Genomic DNA, 20,711 nt, shown 5'->3' with positions numbered 1-20,711 from the left:
TTACCTAAAAATACTCCGTGAGCCTCCACACAGTAAGCAAAATACACGGAATGGATGCACTATAAATGGATGCAAACTACATTTTTTGTAGTTAAAATCCTGCTTCTACATATTTACAGCTTTCGCCCCTTAATCCGATCAGTCATCATGTCAAGTTATGCGTTTTATTCATGTCTACATGCTCAGTTTCAGTGCACTCGCCATCCTGTTTTAGCCACATTGCGCAAAAATACTCACGATATTATCACAATTATGTGTCAGAAGCACAGAAAGTGATTTCATGCTGCACTATACGTCCAAGGGGGAGACGTGCGCTCGTCTTGACGTCAGGAGGAGCACGAGCCGAGCGGCGCTGCGCACAAGCCCGGCCAGCAGCAGCAGCACATCACCCCCGGAGGCAAGGAGCGCACATTCCGGGCACAGATCGCCAATCAGGTACGTTTCTTTTCACCTCTATGTCTTTGGTGTCAATACACCGAGAACCCTGAAAGCTGTAAAGTGTCCATGCATGAGGATTTTAAAGCCAAAGATGCAGTCTTGCTTTGCGTGCCACATCCTTGAGTGGTGCAGTACACCCACAGTGCATTTGCTTTTTTTCCTGCAAGCTCACAAGCACTATTTCTTTTTAATTGAACTGTATTTTGCACATGCATTAGTAGCCATTTTTTTTTTCAAATCAGTGGAATTAAGTTTCACATGCAACAATATTTATGCATCTTGCCAGTAATAAGCTTCAAAATGTGAAACACAATCGAGGTCTCCAAGCTACCATCATCCCCTCTACTGAACATGCATGTTTTTTTTGCCTTCCTTTTTCTGTGACTGGCCCTGCTGCACTGTTTGCCCTACTTCCAAGCTGTTATTTCAGTCCCCTTTTGTTATCACCAGGCTGCTTGTCAGCAGAAAAAAAGACCCTGGTGCTACATTGAAGGCATAGTTTTTGGGACCAGAATAGTTGAAAAATAATAATAATTTAGTCACAACGGATTTAGAATGATGTGATAGAGTTTTTGACAACAAATAAATTGCAACAATTTCCAATGCCCACGTCAAGCTTGCTTTTTTACTTACAGTGAAGACAAAAGTGAAGGCAGCAAGAAGTAGCAAATGAAGGCCTGGCAAAGCAGCTCCAGGGTGGATACTTGAAATGTGCTCATGTCCATGAGCTCCACATTTCAGGCAGTCGTTAAATGCAAAATATATTACATATTATTTAAAATGATGATTTTGTTTACAATTACGTCAAACATCCAAACACTTCTGAGGACCTGAAAGGTGAAGTATTCTGCATACAGAGGGTGTAATTCCTAAATGTTTTACTGAAACCTCTTAAAATTAAAGCTAAAAGTCACTTCAATTACGTCCGTATTGTTTTAGTTTTGAATCCCTTGCGGTGGTGTATAAATAAAGGCAAATGTCACTGTCAAAATACTTCCACATGGACCTAAATGTATCTGTGAGCCTGTGCTTGATTTTAAGTTTTCTTTATTTGACGGTATAGTGTGAAAGCCGATAGAGACGTTTGTGTTGGCGTTGTCTTGTCTGTCAAACATGAGCTGCACTAATCAAGCATTAATCACATCAGGCAACGCGTAATGGATCTATTTTTATGGACCGCACAAGCAGCAAATATTCTCTGCAGTACAAATAGAATTCCGGACATTTCGGCAATCACAATATCGTATCTTCTCAAGGGACAATACTATAGATATGACATTTTTGGATAGATGGATATTGGAGCAAGGCACTCATCATCTTGGAGGCGTGTTGGGCTCATTGTGTTGGCCTAGTTTCTGCTTCACAATGTCACAGTACTTGTTGAAATGTATGTTTTCCCTTGGTTGCGTTGCCAGCTATTTAGACGATAATGGCTGCGTGTTGACTCATTTTCAGTGGATAGTAAATCTATACCGTTATACAAGCTGTACACTGACTACTCTACAGCTTAATTTCTACAGTACTGTCCCTTGAGAAGATACACTGTAACACAAAGCCAGTAGAAATGCTCATTTTGGGGTTAAAGAATGAAGAGAATGGTGACTAGTGTTTGTTTTCTTGTCACCTGGCAGCCGTAGTGTGGCGAATCCAGTCAGCACAGTAGGATGCCTCTCGGAGAGGATGGCAACGGATGGAAAAAGAAGACGTCCGACATTAAGGAACATTATGACTTCAAAGAAGTGCTGGGGACGTAAGTTGGAAGTTGTCTTGTCAGTAACAGAGTGATGGTATGAGACACAATGTGCCTCGGTTGTTTTTCACCGATAAACTTTCTTTCAATGTATTTGGAGCGGCGCACATTCCAGCAGCAATCGTCCTAATCATGACATGGATCGCTTGGTTTGATGCAAAAACTACTGCTTTGTGGAGCGGTGGCGCACGGGCCAAGAAGGGATAACGGTGCAGTCCCCATTCGAGTCAGGATGATGTGACCTGCACCTTTCATCAAGAAGAAACTGCGTGATAAATTGGCTGTTATTTATTCCTATAAATAGTGGGAGAATCTCTCACTGATTGTTCTGAACTCTTGTTTCCATGCCGGTGTTGTATTGTGCAACAAAATGCCAGGAGGAGTTATAATAGTGTCATAGCTGACGTTAGGCCTGTCACGATAATGGATATATGGATTTATCGAACGTCAAACAAAAAAAAACAGGTCGATTATTATGAACGCTGGATAGATTGACATGTACGTGTATGTGTGTGTGTGCTCCATCTGCTAGTCTTTCTGTGCTACACAAGCTGGATGACATGAGTCGTGTCTGCATGTCCCAATTATCCTTGCTGGACTTGACTGTAGTATAGTTATTCACATAGCTGACTTCCTGGTCTGGTGACCAGTCCAGCTTGAAGTCTGAATCAGCTAAGATGACCCTGAAGAGGATAAGAATTCTCGAAAATAAATAAGTCAATGAACGTTTACCGGTGGAGCTACGTTCCTACCCTCACCTGTGGTCATGAGCTTTGGGTAGTGACCGAAAGGACAAGATGGCGGGTGTAAGCGGCCGAAATGAGTGGCTGGGCTCTCCCTTCAAGATAAGGTGAGAAGCACTGTCATCCGGGAGAAGCTCGGAGTAGAAACGCCAGATGAGGTGGCTCGGGTGTCTGATTAGGATGCCTCCCTGGTGAGGTGTTCAGGGCACGTCCGACCCGTAGGAGGCCGCGGGAAAGACCCAGGACACGTTGGAAAGACTATGTCTCTCAACTGGCCTGGGAACGCCTCGGGGTCCGCCAGGAGGAGCTAGACAAAGTGGCGGAAGAGGGAAGTCTGGGCTTCACTGCTTAGGCTGCTGCCCCCACAACCCAACCTGAGATAAGCGGAAGAGGATGGATGGATGAATGAATGTATGGATGATGACTTGATGTTGACTTTCTCCTAAAAGTACTATAAAAGTATACTTAATCAAATCATGATATCAGATCCAGGATGCATCCTTGCATCCCAGCGATGTTATTATGGGTTATGTAAAAGTCATATTGTCCTCACTCTGTCAGAGTGGCAGAGGTCAGAGTGAATGTGTGGATGAAAAGCTCCTTACTGGCTGACACACATGCAAGCTTAGAGAGGAGCTTCTACAGCGTGAAGTTAATTGATTTATGCTGAAATATTATATTGCATTCCAGCTAATCCTCACAGTTGTATTGCTGTGTCAGGCAGATGGAGCAGATGGGACAGGAAGACATATTGTTAGTGTGGACGCAGCACATTCCGTATTCACACCAGCTCAGAATGCCTCGCTTGTGCTCTTGTCTTACTGTTTTCCACAATATGACACAGTGTTGTTCTTTTCCTTATTTTAGCATGCTAATAACCATTGTGCCATTCCATGAGGAGATGATACAAGTGCACTTAGGTCCAGAAGAAGTTTTTATAGGTGTATTCCCAATGTAGTTATTTAACTCTGCCTGCAAAAGCCGGCTTTTCCACAGCTATTGTCCAATGCTTCAGTGTCACTTAGTTCATTTCAAACATGCAGGAGGATAGAAACAGGAGAAGAAATGTGGTGGATTTCCTCCAACAATAGCTACCGACGCCCACAGACAAAAGCTGCTTTACCCCAAAGACAAAATCACTTGAGGAGTGCCATGACCTCTACCTTGGAGAGACCAAGCAACCCTTATACAAACGCATGGCACAACATAGGAGAGCAGTTTCTTTGGCCCAGAGTCAGCAGTTCATTTGCATTTCTAAAAGAAAGGACGTTCCTTTGGGGATAACGATGTCCAAATTTTGGTTAGAGATGGCCGCTGACCCTCTCGAAACAGAGAAGGAGGTTTGCGCCGTCACCTATCGCAGGGATCACTAACTGGAGGGCCGTGGTCCGAGTCCAGACCCAGATGCCATCCAATACGGACCTGGACCTATAGTCAATTCGTTTTTTAAGTAATTTAAGTTTTAACACAGCACTTCTATTTTGACCTGCGCATCTTTTTTTAGAATTTACAATACTGGGTGATCAGTTCAAGAAATCCATCCATTCATCCATTTTTTTCTGCTTATACCGGTCCGGGAGACTCAGTAGGGAAGCCCAGACTTCCCGGTCTTCGGCTACCTCCTCTAGCTCCACCGGTAGGACACTGAGGCTCTCCCAGACCAGCTGTGAGACATAATCCCTCCAGCGTGTCCTAGGTCTACTCTGGAGCCTCTTCCCGGCTGGGCATGCCTAGAACACCGGGGACACACTTCACCGGGGAGGTGTCCAGGAGGCGTCCGGACAAGATGCCTGAGCTACCTCTACTGGCTCCTCTCTATGTGAAGGAGCAGCGGCTCTACTCTGAGCTCCTTCGGAATGACCGAGCTCCTAACCCAAACCGGATTTGGCCTCCGAAGACCAGGTCACCCAGGCGCCCGCCCTCGACCACCGCCCAACACACAATGCACCAGACCCTTATGTTTTCCCCCGGAAGTGGTGGGTCTATGGGGGGAAGATCTCATGTGGCTTTTTTGGGCTTGGCCTGGCCGGGCCCCACGAGTGACGGCCTAACCACTAGGCTCTCCCCCAGGCCTGGCTCCAGGGTAAGGCCTTAGTGTCCCACATCCAGGCGAGGTGTGGTCTCTCCATTAGATTTTTCCATAAGGTCTTCTGAATCAGTCTTTGTTTGCCTTGGGAGACCCTACTAGGAGCATATAGACCCGGACAATATGGTTCCTAGGATCACGTGGGCACTGAAGTCCCTCCACCACGATACGGTGGTGATTCACGGAGGAGAGTTCACGAAATCCACTGGCCAACTGCTTGTGAGTTAAGCCATCACACATGACGCTACTCAGCCAATCAAATCTGCGCATTTCCGCTAAACATTGCGACTCTAAATACAACAGAGACACATAAAAGTGGAGAGAAGCAAAGCGAGGACACAAAAGTGACTGAGACATCCAGGGAAAGAAGACAAACGAGTGATAGATACGGATAAAGTGGGCAGCGAGATTACCGGGCTGGACTTTGGCTTGGGGAAATTTTCTGCATCTGGATCTACCGGTATTTGAATTGCAGTTGTGTGCTCCTGACCAATCGTCTGCTTACAATAACTTCCTGACATCTCTCCTCCGTTGGAAGAGGGGCGGTTACCGTGCTGTTTTCCCACCAGGACGATCGTGGACCAGCCACACCACAACAACAACCCTATTGCGACACCCCCCCCCACCAGAGACATATATAGGCAGACTCCACACTTCAAAATGGAGAACTACCTTTTGTGTCAAAGGTCTTCGACAAACAAGAAAAGTCCAGTTGCCTCGTTCCAGCCTTTGCGGAGAAGTTAAGTTATCCAGCATATATAAAGCACAAGCCAGTTTGGAGCACAGATCAATACACCGATGGATGCTTCCTGCAGACAGACGATGTTCAAGTATTTACCACTGGATCGCCTTAAGTAAACCTCATCCATGCAAGATAACAGGTGACTCTCTCCATCTCTGTCTGTTGTGAAGCAAACCCCCACAGAGCCCCCCCCCCCCCCATGCGACGTCTCCAAGGAGGAATGAGCTAGTGGATGTTTAATTACACGTGTCTCACAGCAACAGTACACGCGTGCGACTGTACACGTCCTCCGCCGGCTCCCAGCGGCAAGTGTCACTTTACAAATATTAGCCTAATTGATGGTACACTTGCTAATAATCACCGTCACTTGCTGTCATTTCTTTTTTTTTTTTTTGCTTTACCAAGCGCAAAAAAACAAGGATGAATTGAACCGTCCTTACTTTACGTCTTCCATGAAGCAGAAAATAGCCTGTTAGCTAGCATGCAAACAAAGGAAATACTGTTACATTATCTGCCATGAACAAGGAAGTAGTCTTGTAGCTATCCTGTGAACAAAGAAAAATATAATTTTCTGCAATTTCAAAAAAACTTTTATTTGAGCAATTATTTTATTTTTTGCAGTTTGAGTCACCACAAAAGCCTTTCCCTTGTCTAAGAATGTAAATGGCAGAGTCCTGTACGTCGTACATTATCTGCCATGAACCAGGAAGTAGCCTGCTAGCTATCATGCAAACTAACAAACAAAAGTAGTTTGCCACCATTTTTTTCAACTTTTAGTCGAAGAATTATTTTCTTATTTTTCCATTTGAGTCACAACAAAAGTCTTTACCTCATCCAGTAATGTAAATGGTAAAGTACTGTATGTCTTACGTTATCCTCCATGAGCCAGGAAGTAGCCTGTTAGCTAATATGCAAATGAACAAACAAAAATATAGTTTTCTGTAATTTATTTCAACTTTCATTCAAATAATTATTTTCTTTTTTTGCCGTCTGAGTCACAACAAAAGCCTTTACCTTGTCCCAGAATATAAACGGTACATTACATTATCCGTCTTACATTATCCGCCATGAACCAGAAAGTAGCCTGCGAGCTAACATGCGACCAATCAAACAAAAACATAGATTTCCATGATTTTTTTTGTCAACTTTTGTTGATAGAATTTTCTTTTTTCTCTCATCACAACAAAAGCCTTTCCCTTGTCCCAGGAAGTGGCCTGCTAGCTAACATGCGATCAAACGAAAATACAAGTTTCTCTTATTACAGGTACATTTTTCTTTTGTTGTTTAAGTCACAATGGAGACGTTCCCCCATTGACCCCAGAATGGTTGAGTTCAGATTGCATAATCTGATGGTCATTCTCCAGGAACCAGGAAGTAGACTGCTAGCTAACATGCAAACAAACAAAAACATTGCGATTTTTTCCCACTTTTGTTAGAGGAATACATTTTCTTCTTTTGCTGTTTAAGCTGCGATGGAAGCGCCCCCCCAGAGTCCTCATACAATCGTTATAGTGTAATATTAACCGTTAAGAGCCTGCTAGCTCACATGCTAACAAACAAACAGCAACAACAAACAAAAATATATCAATTGGCAATTTTGTCCACTTTGTCCATTGACGTGTATATTTGGCAGATCCAAACTGGCTATGGAAAACTGGGATGGAAAAACAATTATTCCGAGGAAGATGGTGCACTAGCACAATTTACGGACACATTTCTTTGTCAACTCCTGGCATGACAATGACAGTGGTGTGGAAGAACTCCATTGAACACCTCTGGGATGAAGTAAAACAGAGACGGTGAACCTCTGACCTCACACGTGTTCTTCCGGATGAACGGACAAACGCTGTTACTGCAAAGTGAGCGAACCACCGCCGTGAGGCGTTCAGGTACCCCCAGCGGGCCCCTCTGCATGTCTTTCAGCATCCCTGCGGTTGCTGACAATGTTCACGGCCTCCTCCGGTGCTCCACAATCCATCATGCATTCTTTTGGCTACATCTGCTTGATGTATTATTAAAAGGCGTAAAGATGCTGCTCCTGGAAATGCTTTTCTGCGCGTGCGAGGTCTTTTCTCGACCACCTCCCGAAACATCTCAGTAATGTAACCGCTTTGAATTATTCATCCAGTCACCACCATGCATGCAAAAGGTACATGCAGGTGCTTATCAGTAAACAGTCAATGGCCTCCAAATGGGCTTCAATCTAATTCCCTGCAGGGTGTCTTGTCACTCGATACGTCATGTCTGTCTTCATACGGACTCAGTGATTACAGCTCAGGAGCTTAGAATGAGTCCACGTATCGATTCGACCTTGAGATCGGACTTTTGAGACAATTTTGTGACTGTCATTAACATTTTTCTTAGCCTTTTTAGCCCAAAAAGCCCTCATCAAGACCTTTCATTTGAGCTACAACTCAGTGTGGTTTGCTGCAATTCCATGTTTGACCCACAGGTTGATGTCAATCGTCTCCAAAAACTATCCAACTGATCGGCAATCTACCTGCTATATTTGCACCAAGTTTGGACAGGGTTGGATAAAAATTGTAGTATAATGAAGGTTTTTTAGTGTCTAATGTGTTTGACATTGAACTTTGACCTAGACCAGGGGTCACCAACGTTTTTTCTTGCGAGAGCTACTTTTAGAAAATGAAAATGTCCACGAGCTACTAATTTTTGTAGAAATGATTTTCATACCTTATTTCAACCCAAACAAATCAAATATGCGTGTTTTACCAAACCATTCACAAAATGCTGGTATCCACAACTCACATTTTATGTTTCAGAATACTTTTCTTTCTAGTGTTCTCACATTATTAACTGGAAACCTGAATGAAAAGCAGGCCTGCCGGCACCTCGTGTGGTCGTGGGGGGCTACCTGGTGCCCGTGGGCACAGTGTTGGTGACCCCTGACCTAGACATTTATGGTTTGGTGGCACATTGTGAAAATATAATTGAACTAGACAACTAAAAAAAAAAACAACAACAGCAAAAGTGGAAAAATCAGCAGTAATTTTACAAGAATAAAGTCAACATATGAAGAGAAAAAAGTTGTAATCCAATGAGAAAAAGTTGTAACTTTAGGATAATGTCTTACTAGCATGAGGAAAATGTCATTTAATTTAATGTCATTTAAAAATATATGATAGTATAACGTTGAAATATTAATTTAAAAAATTTTTGTTTTTTCTGAAAGTCTGAATGTTATGAGAAACAAACAAAACAACCAATAAAGTTGTGATTTTTAGAAAAATACGTTGTGGAAAAAGTTAATAACGTTACGAGAATAAAGTCAAAATATTATGGGAATAAAGTCAGAATTACGAGAAGAAAATAAAAAAAAAAAACAACAACAGAAGAAATGGAAAAAACAGCGGTAATTTTACGAGAATAAAGCCAAAATATTAAAAGGCAAATGTTGTATTCTAACGAGAAAAAAAGTTGCAATTTTAAGAGAATAAACTCGTAGTATTATGAGGAAAAATCATGTCATGTTAATAGCATAGAGATGAAAAAAAAAGTCGCAATATTATATTTGAAGTTGTAATTTTTGGAAAATTAGAGCGCAGAAAAAGTTCTATTTCGAGAATGAAGTAAAAGTATTATGGAAATAAAGTCAAGATTTACAAGAAGAAAGTTGAAATAGTTGGAGAATTGAAAAAAAATAACAGCAACAGAGTAATTTTACAAGAATAGTCAAAATATTAAAGAAAAATGTCATATTCTAAAGAGAAAAAAGGCTCAATTTTACAAGAAGTATCTCATAACATTATGAGGAAAAATAAAGTAATTTTAGCCTCATAGAGTTACAAGAGAAATATTTAAAAATCATTATTTAAAAAAAAAAAGTAATATGACAAACCAACAAAACAACAAATAAAGTTGTACATTTTTGAAAAATTAGGTTGCCTAAAAAGTTATACTTATTATGTTATCCTATGCTTTGGAAAATGTAAAAAAAAAAAAACAGCAGCAATGGAAAAAACAGCTGTAATTTCACAAGAATAGAGTCAAAATATTCAGAGACAGTTTTACAGGAATTAACTCGTAATGTTATGAGGAAAAATGATGTCATTTTAATAGCATAAAGATGAAAAATAAAACAAAAAACATTATTTCTTAAAAGTTGTCAAATTATGAGAATCAAAACAAAGCAGTACATTTTTGGATAATTAGGTTGTGGAAAAAGTAATAATGTAACGAGAAGAAAGTCAAAATATTATGGCAATAAAGTCATAGAGTTGAACTATTAAAGAAAATTTGATTTTTAAAAGTCGCAACATTGTGAGAAACAAACAAAAGAAAATAAAGTTGTAATTTTTAAAAAAATTGGTTGGGAAAAAGCTCAATTATTATGAGAATAAAGGCATACGATTATGGGAATAAAGTCATAATATTACAAAAAGAAAATTTAGAAAAAGAAAGTTGAAATATTTTGAAAATTTAAAAAAAAAGCAAGAGCAAAAATGGAGAAAAAAGGAGCAAAGACTTCATACAAAGCGTTCATACTAATACTCTAGCCAGCCGTGGTCTCATGGTTATGAAATTCGGGGGATATCTGTATTACATGTACGCTTGCCTGCATTCCGAAGCATTCTGAACACAACCCATAGAGGGCACCACAAATGTCATTGTTTAAATGATTGTCTTCCCCAGGGGAGCCTTCTCTGAGGTGCTGCTCGCGGAGGAGAAGAGGACCCAGAGGCTGGTGGCCATCAAGTGCATCCCCAAGAAAGCTCTGGAAGGCAAAGAGAACAACATAGAGAATGAGATCGCAGTGCTACACAGGTGAGCTGGGCCAAAGTCGTTGACCGGCGGATGCATTGTGGCGCGTGCGCGGCTTGTCCGGAGGCAGATTATACTCAGGGGTCAACAGAACGGGCCACCCGATGCACGGTGTCAGTAGAAACACTCGGATTGTGCACCGGAAATGTCAGGAGTAAAGAAGATAGACCTATTTTTAGTGTCCCTGTTGCCAGGGCAACAGCACACAGAGGCGGAGATGGTGTGGAGTTCCCTGCAGCAGTGTATTGAAGAGAAGGAGACGTAAGGGGAAAAGGAGGAGTGGGGGGTGGTTATGGACTAAAATCTGAAGTCACTATTAAGCAAATAAAAGAGCATTAAATGGGATGAGTCAAGAAAGGGAAAAAAAAGCCCACACAATGTAGGACAAGATGCTCATCCTGCAAAATCCTCCATCATCTGCCACGGTGTTAAAGTGACACGAGATGCTCTGATGGATGCTTCACACTGCATATTTTACACTGGAAAAGCACGTTCATAGCACTTGCTTCCCCTTACAAGGCATTCGAATGGGGACATATGCAGCAGTAATGCCATCTGGTGACCACTCCAGAGCAAGCACTGGGACACAAAAAAAAAAAAATCCATCTTGTGATTCCTCCACAGAATCAAGCACCCTAACATCGTCTCTCTGGAGGACATCTTTGAAAGCACATCTCATCTGTACCTCGTCATGCAGCTGTGAGTTGTGCTTTACGTTCCTCACTGGGTAGAGCTGTGTGCCTATTGTTGTAAAGTGACGCTACGCTCTTACCTCACACACGCAGTGCACTGTTTATAGTCCAAATGAAATATTCAAACCTTTCATCAGCAGCAGAAATGGAAAGAATAGCTGAGCCTCGTGGAGATAAATGCATGCACACACATTCCTAATTGGTAGACTTGCAGTTTGATTGAGCTAACGGAATGCTTGACTCGCGTTGTCAACCACTGATACATCATGTTTACGAGCACTGCTGCCCTTCACGTTCTGAGCTAGTGTTGATGTTCAGGGCGTAAATGACAAGCGGGGTTCCTCAAGGCTCTGTTCTCCATCCACTACGTTAACACATGTCACGGATACCACAGCTACTGTGGCCGTGTGGATAGGATGTACGCTGGAGGTCGTGTCACGCTCTCGATTGTCATTCTGCGGACTTTGGTTCGAGGCCAGCGCAGAACGCGGGGATGGCTGAACCAGGCAGGTTACACACAAATTTAACTGTAGTGGCTCAAGGGCAGAGCCCTGAGGAGCTTCGCTTGCCAGTTTTTGTGTTAGCAGACGTTAAGCCAGTCTGCATGCTTCATGAAGTGGAGTCCCTCACTGGTTTTACACAAAAGAGCCACAGAACGGAGCCTAAAGGAACTCCAGAGAACACAGCCTTAAGGAACAAAAATGACAAGCAGGGAGTTCCTCCTGGTTCTGTTCTGGGACCACTTCTTCAACACATGTTTTTTGCATTGAAAAATAGACAAACTAAAGCCAACGTATGTAGACTTTTAACCCAGCCTACCATACATGCTACTGCGAAGTGGAGTTCCTCATGGTTCTGTTCTCGAGCCATGTGGTACAGAGCCTTGAGGAACAAAAATGGCAAGCAGGGCGTTTATAGGTTCTGCCTTCAAACCACTTGTGTTAACAAACACTAACATTAATGCCAACAAAAGCCAGAGTTTTTAGATAATTAACCCCTCTACATGCTAGTGTGAAGTGGAGTTCCTCATGGTTCTGTTCTCGAGCCATGTGTGTACAGAGCCTTGAGGAACAAAAATGACCAGCTGGCGTTTCCAGGTTCTGTCTTTGAGCCATTTAAACGCAAACATTAATGCCAACAAAACAGTGTTTGTAGATAAACCCCTCCACATGCCACTGCGAAGTGGAGTTCCTCAAGGGTCTGTTCAAGAACCACTTCTTCAAACACACTTTTAGTGGCTCAACGACAGAACCTTGAGGAACTCCACTTCACACATCAACACCAACTTCATTTCCGAGCTAACTGTGTTTGAAAAATGGTGTCAAGAGAGCCCTGAGGTACAAAAATGACAATGGGAGTCCATCAAGGCTGTTTGTTCTCAAGCCAACCTCTTGAGCCGTTTGTTTACAAGCCTAACACAAACACACTATCAGGCTGAAGAGAAGAGTTCCTCAAGGTTCCGCCTGTGAGACACTTCTTTAACACAAGTTTAAGTTGAGTACAAGTGGCTTGAGTGCAGAGCCTTGAGGAACACCGCTTGTCCTTTTGCTTTTGCCATCAACACCGACAACCTTCCGATTTGGTCTTGTGGTATTTTACAGTTAAGACTCGTTTGATCCCTCCAGGTAGTTAAAACCTGCAAGACATTTATAAATCTAGAGTCCTACGCAGAACACACAACCTCATCAAGGACAGCACACATCCACAACACTCATTATTCACACTCCTACCGTCAGGCAGACGCTACAGGAGTTTGAAGTCCAGGACCACAAGGCTGGCAAACAGCTTTTACCCACAGGCCATCAGGCTCCTCAACGAAGCACTCGCACACGCCGCACGCAACACACGCACACACTCATAGCACTTTATTTATTTATTTATTTGTATTATTTACTTGTATTAATGTCTCTTCTGTTGTTGTTGCTTAATTTATTGGTATATATGTTTATGTGTTTATGTTTCTTATGTTCTTATTCTTTCATTTGTTTTCTTTCTTTTCTTGGGAGAATGAACAGAATAAGATTTTCATTGCATGGTATAACTGCTGTTGTACTATGCACATGACAATAAAACTCTCTTGAATCTTGAATCTTGAATCTTGAAAAGTACATTGAATAATACTGAAGCAGTTTTTCTGTTGCGTTTATTGGGCAGTGTATCAGGCGGCGAGCTGTTTGACAGGATTGTGGAGAAGGGCTTCTACACGGAGAGAGACGCCAGCCAGCTCATCCGCCAGATCTTGGACGCAGTCAAATACCTCCACGATATGGGGATTGTGCACAGAGACTTGAAGGTAGCACGGAACGAAGAAGCTGCGCTGTCGGCATTTTGCATACACCTTCCTATAACAGCTGTATTTCCGTAGCCGGAGAATTTGCTGTATTACAGCATGGACGAAGACTCCAAGATCATGATCAGTGACTTCGGCTTGTCCAAGATCGAAGGAGCCGGCAGCGTTATGTCCACAGCCTGCGGCACTCCTGGATACGTGGGTGAGGCATTCATTTTCCGGGTGAGCCGCCCTCTCGTTTGCGCTCTCAGCACTTGCCGAGCTCAGTTGACATCCTCTCGTACGCGTTATCTTGTGAGAGGCTCTCTCATCCACTACTGAGTCAAGTACAAGTGCTCCACGAGTACTCTCGACTTTGCTTAACGTGACCTAGCAGATCAGCACCGGTCAAGATGACTAGTTTGTGTGTACTCCACAGCTCCGGAGGTCCTCGCCCAGAAACCGTACAGCAAAGCCGTGGATTGCTGGTCCATAGGAGTCATTTCGTATATTCTGTGAGTTTAATATTTGTATTGTGCATTGGACATGATGTACACCTGTGCAGTCTAAGGAAATCCAATACAAAAGCTGCTTCAAACACCATCAGATGCAGTTAATATGAAAATGTATTTGTTTGTGTAACTCTTCTACTCCTGAACCACTCAACACAAAAGGGTGAAAATTTGTCAGAACATGCATCCCTGCTGTGTTGCCTGTGCTATTGTTTTTCTGACAAATACACCACATGGTGGCGCTGTTATTAAACCCCAAAGTTTGATGTTTCACAAAGCCAAATGTGCACTACAAAACAATCCACTGCAATTTGCCAAATCAGCAATTTGGCGCACACCTTTTGGTGATTGACAAGCACACACGTGTAAAATTTGAGCAAGATTGGTTGAAAAACATGGCTACTATCATGCAAAACGTCTTTGCAACAAATTGCCCGTAGGTCACTGGCAATTTCATTGATGATATCTGTATTACGTGTCTTCCAAAGCATTTTGAGCACAAGCCGTCATTTACAGGCTGTACCTGGGTATTTTTTTTGACATTCTCATTCCCCGTCAGATTGTGTGGCTATCCTCCGTTTTATGACGAGAACGACGCCAAGTTGTTTGAGCAGATCCTGAAGGCAGAGTATGAATTCGACTCTCCCTACTGGGACGACATCTCTGACTCAGGTATGCCTAAAATAAATAAGCAGACAAAACAAAATGCAGTATTTGTTATCATGAATGCAACTTTCATTTGTTAGCCAAAGACTTCATCTGCCACATGATGGAGAAGGATCCTCTGAAAAGATATACATGTGAGCAGGCCCTGCAGCATCCATGGTAGGAATGCTTTCTTTTGCAGCACCAAGAGGTGATGCACACTGCACGGAAACAAGTATTGGGACACACATCATACCGACAGTTACAAGTCTTGCTAAGACAAAGAATTAAGGTTTTGGAAGAACGACGAGGTTGTAGCCCAATACTCGTGTCCATGCAGTGTACTGCAGAATCACCCAATGTGTTTCACTCTCTCAGGATCTGTGGAGACACGGCTCTGGACAAGAACATCCACGAATCCGTCAGCGCTCAAATCAAGAAGAACTTTGCCAAAAGCAAATGGAAGGTCGGTGAAATGAATTCTAATAATTAACAAGGTGATGCAATGCCAGCAGACATTTCATTTCATTTCACTGGGAGCCAAGCACTCTGCCACCAGAGCCACGTCACCGCTGTAGAGTCAGTGGAACGGGCGTAGTGGGAGCGGCTGCCAAATAAATTGCCCATTTATTTTCAATGGGCAAACTTTCATTGAAAATATGAATTTACACTAAACGTGGGAATGTTTTCAAAGAGCTGAACATTTTGATGTTGGAGTGGTTTGAAATGAAGGAGGAGGAATGAGGGGGAATAAGAAGAAGAAGAAGAAATAGATGAAAAATGGTGCTCCAATTGTACACCCAGCAAGTGTCTTTGTTTGTCCATGGCAGCAAGCATTCAATGCCACGGCGGTGGTGCGCCACATGCGCAGGTTGCAGCTGGGGACCAGCGTGGAGGGACCCAGTCAGATCACTCCCACCAGCCCCTGCCATGGACTTCTGCTGCCTGAAGAGGAGGAGGATGAGGAGTTGGGGAATGGTGAGGAAGAGCGCTGTGAGTTTGCTGTTTTGTTTTTTCTTGCAAGAATCTCACATGCACATGACTGATACTGATACTCCCATAAACCGTTTGTACTGTGCAAAAAGGGGAAGTAGTTACGTGCGCGTGGCGGAAGAATACGTACCAGTGCGTGGGTGGGTGTCCCTTTTGTTCTTTTTGGTGAACTTACTAAAATACATGTCATGTTTTGCTACAGCATTAACATAATATTGTACATAAAATAAGGTCAAAGAACACAGATCATGTTTTTGGAACAGTTACATAATTCTCAATATTAAAAAGGTAGATTTTAAAAGTAAAACAAAAAAAAAAAACAAAGAAATGTTTTCATGTGACATCACTAAACGTGAGCATGAGTCAGCAATCACGTGCGTTTCATCCCAACGTCAGCATCGCGCTGACAAGTGAAAGTGGAGAGCACTAACCTGGCAAGTGTGTCGTGTCCACAGTGTCCCACTACAGCGACGGGCGGCGTGGAAGCGCTGACGGCAGCACGGACCGGGACAGCCTGAGGAGCTGCACCTACTGCTGCAGGCCAGCCAGTCGCATCTGAGCACAACCTCACTGTCTTTTTGTATCATCAGAATGATTCATTTCTAAACGACGACATCAGGAGTCCCTCCGGATCATCCAGAGCCCATCCACCCAGTCTGGCTCGGAATGGCTCAGATCCATGCAAACCTTATTATCTCTGTACTCGGGCTCAGACTGGGTCGGCGCCGAGCGGTTCTGACCTGCCAAGTGTCTCTGCATGCTGGGGAAAGAAGGTGAAAACATACGGAGAGTCTACTTTTCCTTGTTTGTTTTATGGTTGTTTTGTTCACATTCGAGGCCCAGACTGAGATCCGACACAATCTTTGGCCCGGGATCTCAGCGTGGGCGCTCGGCCTGCTCCGTGCCGTGCAACCTCTATAGTGGAAGTCGGTCTCCTGTTTGCATGACCTGGTGAAAAATATGTTTACATGAATAATGCTCATTTTAGTATACACGCGCCATGAAGATGATGATTATTGTTCTTCTTCTTATGACTACTCTGTTGTATTGACGATGATGTACTGCTGTCATTTTTGAGCTATATAATGTGAAGTGAGTAACACCAAAAAAAAAAAAACAACAGCACAGTGGACGTATTGTTTGACATTTCTCGCAAAAATACTCCTTTTTTGTGTGTGTGTGTTTTTGTGCACTCCACGGACAAAAGTATTGGGACACGGGGCCATTACACGTGCAAAATGGACGCAAAAAATACAGAATGCAGTTTGCAACTGTAAGAGCTTCCACTCTTCTGGGATGACAAGATGTTTTACGGGCGAGACGGCAACTTAGCCCGACCCCTGAGGCGTGTCTCCATAATTTTGTCCATTTGTTTTTCATCTAAATACCCAAGCATAAAAATACATACAGTATTCCCTCGTTTATCGCGGTTAAATGGTTCCAGACCCGACCACGATGAGTGAATTTCCGCAAAGTAGGACTCACTATTAATAAACGGAATGTTTTTTCGTAGCTGTGGCATAGAAAACGTGTTTAAGATCTTCTAATTATGTTTTTTTTAAACATTATTAGAGCCCTCTAGACATGAAATAACAGCCCTACAGTCAAGTTTACATTTATATTACCCAATATAGTCGATAAAATCAGAGAAAATAAGACATATTAGACATAAATAAGATAACAAACTCCCTCGTTAGCAGTTCTTTGTTGTTTGTTTCTGGAAAGTGTATTTTCTGCGGTGGCCGCTGTCTCATCAATGTATTGTGGTGGCACCTTTAAACTCATACTGCCCAATATAGTCGACATAATAAGAGTAAATACGCCATTAGAGACGTAAATAAAACTCCTGCTCGTGCTCCCTGGGGGACCCAAGCGCCAAGTGACGTCGGAGGTTCCGAGATGACTTGTCGTGGGTTATGGCCCCAACAGTAGCCCGTGTAATTATGATGACGATGATGATGATTATTATGTTATTATTATTGTGTGAGATCATTTAAACCTACCTGCCAATCACGTCTCACTTTCTGGCGACACATAGTGGCCGATGTAGGATACTACATTCACAAGTAGAACGTTTCTTCTGCCTTGTATTTTTGTTCATTTTGCCATTTTTATGCTTGAAAGTACTTAATTTAGGCCAAGAATACGTACAATTTTTGACTAATAATAGACCATAAACAGCAATTATTTCGTAACTATTTTTTGAAAAAAAAAACAAGATAATGAGGGCGCGATATTCGAACCGCGATATAGCGAGGGACGACTGTACACCACCAACAAAGAAATTAGGAAAAAAAGGGAAACATTTAAGTGTTCTCATTGTGCATGCTAACCTTGGAAGTCAATCCGAAAGCCATACACTTGTAATATCCGCCCCAAGCCCCTTTCACACTGCCTTCTCGCCCTTTTTCCTTGAAGTCGTTCTGTAAGAACAACACTGGCATGGAATGAAGAGACAAAGTTGACCTGGCAACATCTTTGGCGGTAGTATCAGAGCCGTAACAGAGGCTGGACTGTGCCTTTGTCTGTCTTAAAGGCCAAGGAGGCTTATTTACTGTATGCAGCTAATAAACTAATAAAGGCTAATAAACTGCAGCATTCTAAGCCCCTTTCACACTGGCTGTAAAAGCCGGCTTTTTTCGGCCCCATTCCCTTGTTCTACATAAAATGAACTGACATTAAATGGGGGCGCAAAGTTGACCTGATGCAACGTGACCACATTTTCCAGCTTTGGTAATAGTATCAGAGCTGTAACAGAGGCAGGACAGTTCTGTGTGTAAGGAAATTCTGCAATTGCAGCTGTCTGACAAGTACAGTACATGTATGTTTTGCATCACCGCATATGTTATATGACAGTTTGTTTCTGTGTAAAAGGCGGCCCTGGCTTCGCCATGCATACAACTGTCTGCACACACAGTCGCTGGGTTCTGTGTAAAAAGCAAAGCTGGGGTTATTGCCGTGTTTTCTGTTACGGCTCTGATGCCACTATTTTGTGGGATTCCTGTGTAAAAAGGGCGAACTTTGCAGCTTTCTAAGCCTCTTTCACACTGGCTGTATAGGCCGGCTTTTTTCTGCCCCATTTCCTTGTTCTGTATAAACTGCACTGACATTAAATGAAAGTTTACCTGGCCCAATTTAACCAAATTTTCCATGTTTGGAAGTAGTATCAGAGTCCTAACAGAGGCAGGACAGTCCTGTGTGTAAGGGAGTTCTGCAATGCCGGCAGGTGCAAGTGAAGTTTATCTGCAGGATGCCCTGTCGCTGTGTGAAAGCACACATAATTATATGTCAGTTTGTTTCTGTGTAAAAGGCGACCCTGTTGTCCTGATGACAGACGCTGGCGTCGCCATGCATATAGCTGTCTACACACACAGTTGCGGCAATATCCCACCGTTTCTGGGTTCTGTGTAAAAAGCACAGGTGGGTTTATTGCCTTGTCTTCTGTTACGGCTCTGCTATTTTGTGTGATTCCTGTGTAAAAAGGGCTAACTTTGCAACTTTCTAAGCCCCTTTCACATTGCCTGTTAAAGCCGGCTTCTCTTGTGCCCAGTTTTCTTGTTCTGACCAGGCGATTTTCCACCTTTGGAGGAAGTATCAGAGTCTTAACAGAGGCAGGACGACGTCTGTGTGTAGTGCAGTTGCAGTAATATCCAACCGCTGTGTGAACTTGCAACATTCCTAAGCCCCTTTCACACTGCATGCAAAAGCCGGCTTTGTAGGATGCGGTCATGCTTTGCGAAAGCGCACACAGTTGCTCCAGCATTCTCGTCTCTGTGTAAAAGGCGCCGGATCTTCTGCTACGGCTCTTTATTTTGCGGGAACTCTGTGTTAAAGAGGCTTCAGGTACTTTGGTCACGCCGCTTCCATTGTTTTCAAACACAATCCAAACTCCCCAAGCGGCCAACACAGTAGAGTCAAAGAAAGCAATCACTCTGTATTTCTGCAAAATATGCAAACTTGTGTGTGAAGGGCTTCATCGTCATGTCAAATAGCCATCACTTTGATACACTATGACGACCATGATGATGATGACACTCGACGTTTACCTGCGCCATCTTGCTGTGTTTCTCAAGCTTCATTTTATCCATCACCTCACCTCCAAATGCATACAATTCAATCACTTGTATAAAATATATATAAATATATACAGTATATATAAATCTAAGTATATATTGTATATCCTTTTTTTGTAAAGCTGTTTTGAGCTACAAACGTATGGATGCAATGCATCACGGCCTATTGAGCAAGATGTAAGACAAACACAATGATTTGTACCCACGGAAAGCAGGAAATGAAATAAATCTTCCTTGTCTATGCATTGTGTGTGCGCATCGTGTCGCTTGTGTTGCACGGCAAAACACACTTTGAAATGGTTACACGCTCATATGTTGCAGATACACAATGGCTACCGTGCTTTCACAATACAACGCCAGGGAGGTACCCCAAAATATGTGCCTGAAGACATACTACTACTTGTGGTTGTAGTTTGCAGTGGTGTACAACTACACTGCTTCACACAGAGAGGTTTCTATTATTTTGCATAATACACCACTGTCCTTAAGAAAGATGACATGTTGTGCAGATGTACCTAATATTGTGGCCAGCGGGTATAGCTGTGACGTAAAAGATGTCATAGACTACGTCATTAAAAACACCAGTTATTTTTAGGTACTGACAGAAAATAAGTTTATGAGGGGCTGCACTGCCCTCTGTTGGCCAAATGCAATACAACAGGTTCACTCATATAAATACAGTACATACAGAATAATAGGTACAATATTATTTTATGTTTTTCCCTTTTTAATTTATTTGTTCCCTTTTTTCGTCAAGCTGCATTTGCTACCTATTATATTATTCCGCATTGTTTATTCGTTCTTTCCCCATTACAGAACGATAACCGTGAAACACCGGAAGTCAACAAGCTATCAGTAATTGCTGCCACACAAGTATGGACGAAAAACAGTTTATAAAGGAGGGCCTGCACTGCCCTCTGTTGGCCAATTGTAGAACAACATGTACACTCATATAAATACTGTACAAAATTTGTTTTATACTGTTT

General features: G+C 42.7%; 2 protein-coding genes across 5 annotated transcripts in view; one reads left to right on the top strand and one right to left on the bottom strand.

Annotated features, from left to right (window-relative positions):
- The first annotated feature begins 283 nt into the window (after window positions 1–283).
- On the top strand, window positions 284–19,992 carry camk1a (calcium/calmodulin-dependent protein kinase Ia). Its single transcript, XM_054783673.1, has 12 exons — window positions 284–435; window positions 2,070–2,188; window positions 10,413–10,544; window positions 11,166–11,240; window positions 13,388–13,526; window positions 13,599–13,725; window positions 13,942–14,017; window positions 14,574–14,686; window positions 14,761–14,839; window positions 15,038–15,125; window positions 15,490–15,652; window positions 16,108–19,992. Exons 2-12 carry the CDS (start codon window positions 2,103–2,105, stop codon window positions 16,209–16,211), a joined length of 1,182 nt encoding a protein of 393 aa, XP_054639648.1. The 5' UTR covers window positions 284–435; window positions 2,070–2,102; the 3' UTR covers window positions 16,212–19,992.
- The window catches only part of si:dkeyp-67f1.2 (uncharacterized protein LOC556106 homolog), a 30,407-nt gene continuing 23,594 nt past the window's right edge, over window positions 13,899–20,711 (bottom strand). For all 4 annotated transcript variants that reach the window (XR_008572177.1, XR_008572178.1, XR_008572179.1 and 1 more), the window contains one exon: window positions 13,899–16,412. Coding sequence is in view for 1 of the 4 variants with exons in the window: in XM_054783674.1 (XP_054639649.1) it covers window positions 16,362–16,412 (51 nt within the window). In the remaining 3 variants the exon portion in view is untranslated. The remainder of the gene's footprint in view (window positions 16,413–20,711) is intronic.

The sequence above is a fragment of the Dunckerocampus dactyliophorus genome, chromosome 8 (genome assembly GCF_027744805.1).
Source record: "Dunckerocampus dactyliophorus isolate RoL2022-P2 chromosome 8, RoL_Ddac_1.1, whole genome shotgun sequence".
Taxonomy (NCBI): Eukaryota; Metazoa; Chordata; class Actinopteri; order Syngnathiformes; family Syngnathidae; genus Dunckerocampus; species Dunckerocampus dactyliophorus.
This window is presented reverse-complemented; position numbering and strand designations above follow the sequence as displayed.